Source organism: Cucurbita pepo, chromosome LG04 (genome assembly GCF_002806865.2).
Source record: "Cucurbita pepo subsp. pepo cultivar mu-cu-16 chromosome LG04, ASM280686v2, whole genome shotgun sequence".
Classification (NCBI taxonomy): domain Eukaryota; kingdom Viridiplantae; phylum Streptophyta; class Magnoliopsida; order Cucurbitales; family Cucurbitaceae; genus Cucurbita; species Cucurbita pepo.
The window spans coordinates 468,184-470,334 of record NC_036641.1 but is presented as its reverse complement, the minus strand read 5'-3'; the positions used below and the strand labels follow the sequence as shown (position 1 = coordinate 470,334).

The 2,151-nt window shown below is 37.7% G+C and overlaps 1 protein-coding gene across 3 annotated transcripts; it reads left to right on the top strand.

Moving 5' to 3' along the window:
- Positions 1 to 910: 910 nt before the first annotated feature.
- Positions 911 to 2,151, top strand: LOC111792653 (NAC domain-containing protein 79-like). Of its 3 annotated transcripts, XM_023674202.1 has the most exons (3): positions 963 to 1,219; positions 1,286 to 1,548; positions 1,731 to 2,151. In XM_023674202.1, exons 1-3 carry the CDS (start codon positions 1,036 to 1,038, stop codon positions 2,052 to 2,054), a joined length of 771 nt encoding a protein of 256 aa, XP_023529970.1. In that variant the 5' UTR covers positions 963 to 1,035; the 3' UTR covers positions 2,055 to 2,151. The 3 variants fall into 3 exon arrangements, with proteins under 3 accessions (XP_023529969.1, XP_023529968.1, XP_023529970.1); XM_023674201.1 differs by having other exon boundaries at positions 911 to 1,548; positions 1,734 to 2,151; XM_023674200.1 differs by having other exon boundaries at positions 957 to 1,548.

Sequence of the window (2,151 nt, the reverse complement as noted above, 5' to 3'; positions counted from 1 at the left end):
TTATCACTACAATTTTTTTTTTTTTAAAATAGGATAACAATATTAAAAATGATCTAAAACTTAGTTTTTGTCGGGTTATTTAAGTGTTGATTCTACCCATCGATCGAATTTAATTTTGTGTGTACTGTAAATATTGATCATAAGAATTTAATCAAAGATTAAGAGAAGTAACACAATGAGTTCGTAATCCAATTTAAAAACAGAAATGTGTAAATTCCTTTGATTTGGTAAGATAATATAGAAGGTTTGTTTGAATATTTCGAATTTGACTCAGTTGATTCACATGGGTGCAACTTGCACCTAAAGAAAAGATCACGAGAAGAGCTTTCCTCTAATAGTAAGATATTCTCGAGGATCATGAAGGTTATGAAACTATAATTATGTTAAAAAATGATTGTTTTGATTACTAAGATATTATGCTACCTTTTATTAACAATACAGTATCTTACATTTACTAAAGAAACATGAAATTATTTGCTCCACTCATAGTTGGACTTACACCAAACTATGGGTGCTCGATGAGTAGATCCCAGATTGATTACGTATTTGAGAGTGGGAAATCAAATACATGTTCATCTTTGCTAGTGATCATCCTAGCAAGAGAGTAATCCTTCGAAAATAAGACGTTAACGAAGATACTCAATTATTCCACTCAAATACCTAAATACAATCAAAACGAAAGCCCGTACACAAAAAGATAGATAAAGTATTACACATGTAAATGGATAAGATTGGATCTAAAAGCTTTTTTTTTTAATGAATAAATATTTAATTAAAAGAAAAAGGTGAGCAAATTTTCATGCGACACACAAAGTGAAATGTTCGTGGTCAAGAAATAGAGAGAGACAGAAGGTTGTTATAGACGAGGATTAAGTTGTCTGAGATTTTTGTTCTGTCGTAATTTAAACCAAACCAAACCAAACCAGACCAGACCAGACCAGACCAGACCAGACCAGACCGAACGTGTTTTCCTTTTGTGTCACTACAAAAGGCCGGAGTGTTGTTCTGTAACAGAACATCCTTAAAACTCTTGGAATGGAAAAGAGTGAAGAAGAAGAAGATCAGACGGTGATGGAACTGCCACCTGGATTCCGATTCCACCCGACGGATGAGGAGCTGATCACACACTATCTTTCCCAGAAAGTGGTTTCCTCTGGTTTCTGTTCTCCAGCAATCGCGGAAGTGGATCTCAACAAGTGCGAGCCGTGGGATTTGCCTGGTAATTCCGCAGCCACTGAGTGGTTTTTGAGGCTTTGTCTTTGTGAACAGTTGAATTTGTGTACAGGGAAGGCTAAAATGGGGGAGAAAGAATGGTACTTTTTCTGTGTGAGAGATAGGAAGTACCCTAGTGGTTTAAGGACGAACAGGGCCACAAAGGCAGGGTATTGGAAGGCCACCGGCAAAGACAGAGAGATTTTCAAAGGGAGGTGCCTTGTTGGGTTCAAGAAAACTCTGGTTTTTTACAAAGGCAGAGCCCCTCGTGGACAAAAGTCCAATTGGGTCATGCATGAATATCGATTACACGCCCAATCCTCTGCTTTTTCCCAGGTAAACACACAACAAAAACCCCACTTTTTTGGAATCGAGGCTCTCATTCCTTGTCTGAAATCTTCAAACAAAGTGAGCATTTTATTGACATGGGTTAGTCAAATGTAATGAATTTTGATGAATACGGCGGCAATTTGATTAAAGTGTAGGNTGTTTTTTTTTTTTTTTTTTGTTGGATGCAGAAGGAATGGGTGATATGCAGAGTATTGAAGAAGAGGAGTGGGAAGAAGGGGGAGGAAACAGGAATGTCATCCACGGTGCTTCCGCCATTAATGGAGTCGGAGGCGTCGCTCGTGACCTGCTTCTCCAATTCAATGGAAGATGGAACGGAGTTATTGGATAAGTTTTGGTCGGGGCATTTTGAGGAGGAGGAGGAAGATGGAGGAGGAGAGGTTTGGAGGTTGAAGGTAGGCTCTTCTAAAGGGTTTGAAGAACCCTTTGGGTTTGGGGCTAACCACCATCCATCGCCTCCTTTGGATGACGTTCATTGCCTTTGGAATTTCTGATCAAATCTTGTTGTAAAAATATATATTGTTTTGTGTAATATGTTTTACTTCATAATCTTCTTCAATAAAATAGACAATATATGTTTTATTTTTTAAA

What these genes read in the sequence shown, in the direction of transcription:
- LOC111792653 (XM_023674200.1), top strand. Translation starts at nt 1,036, where the DNA reads ATGGAAAAGAGTGAAGAAGAAGAAGATCAGACGGTGATGGAACTGCCA. An exon ending in AATCCTCTGCTTTTTCCCAG is followed by an intron (nt 1,549 to 1,730) that starts GTAAACACACAA and finishes TGTTGGATGCAG; the next exon opens with AAGGAATGGGTGATATGCAG.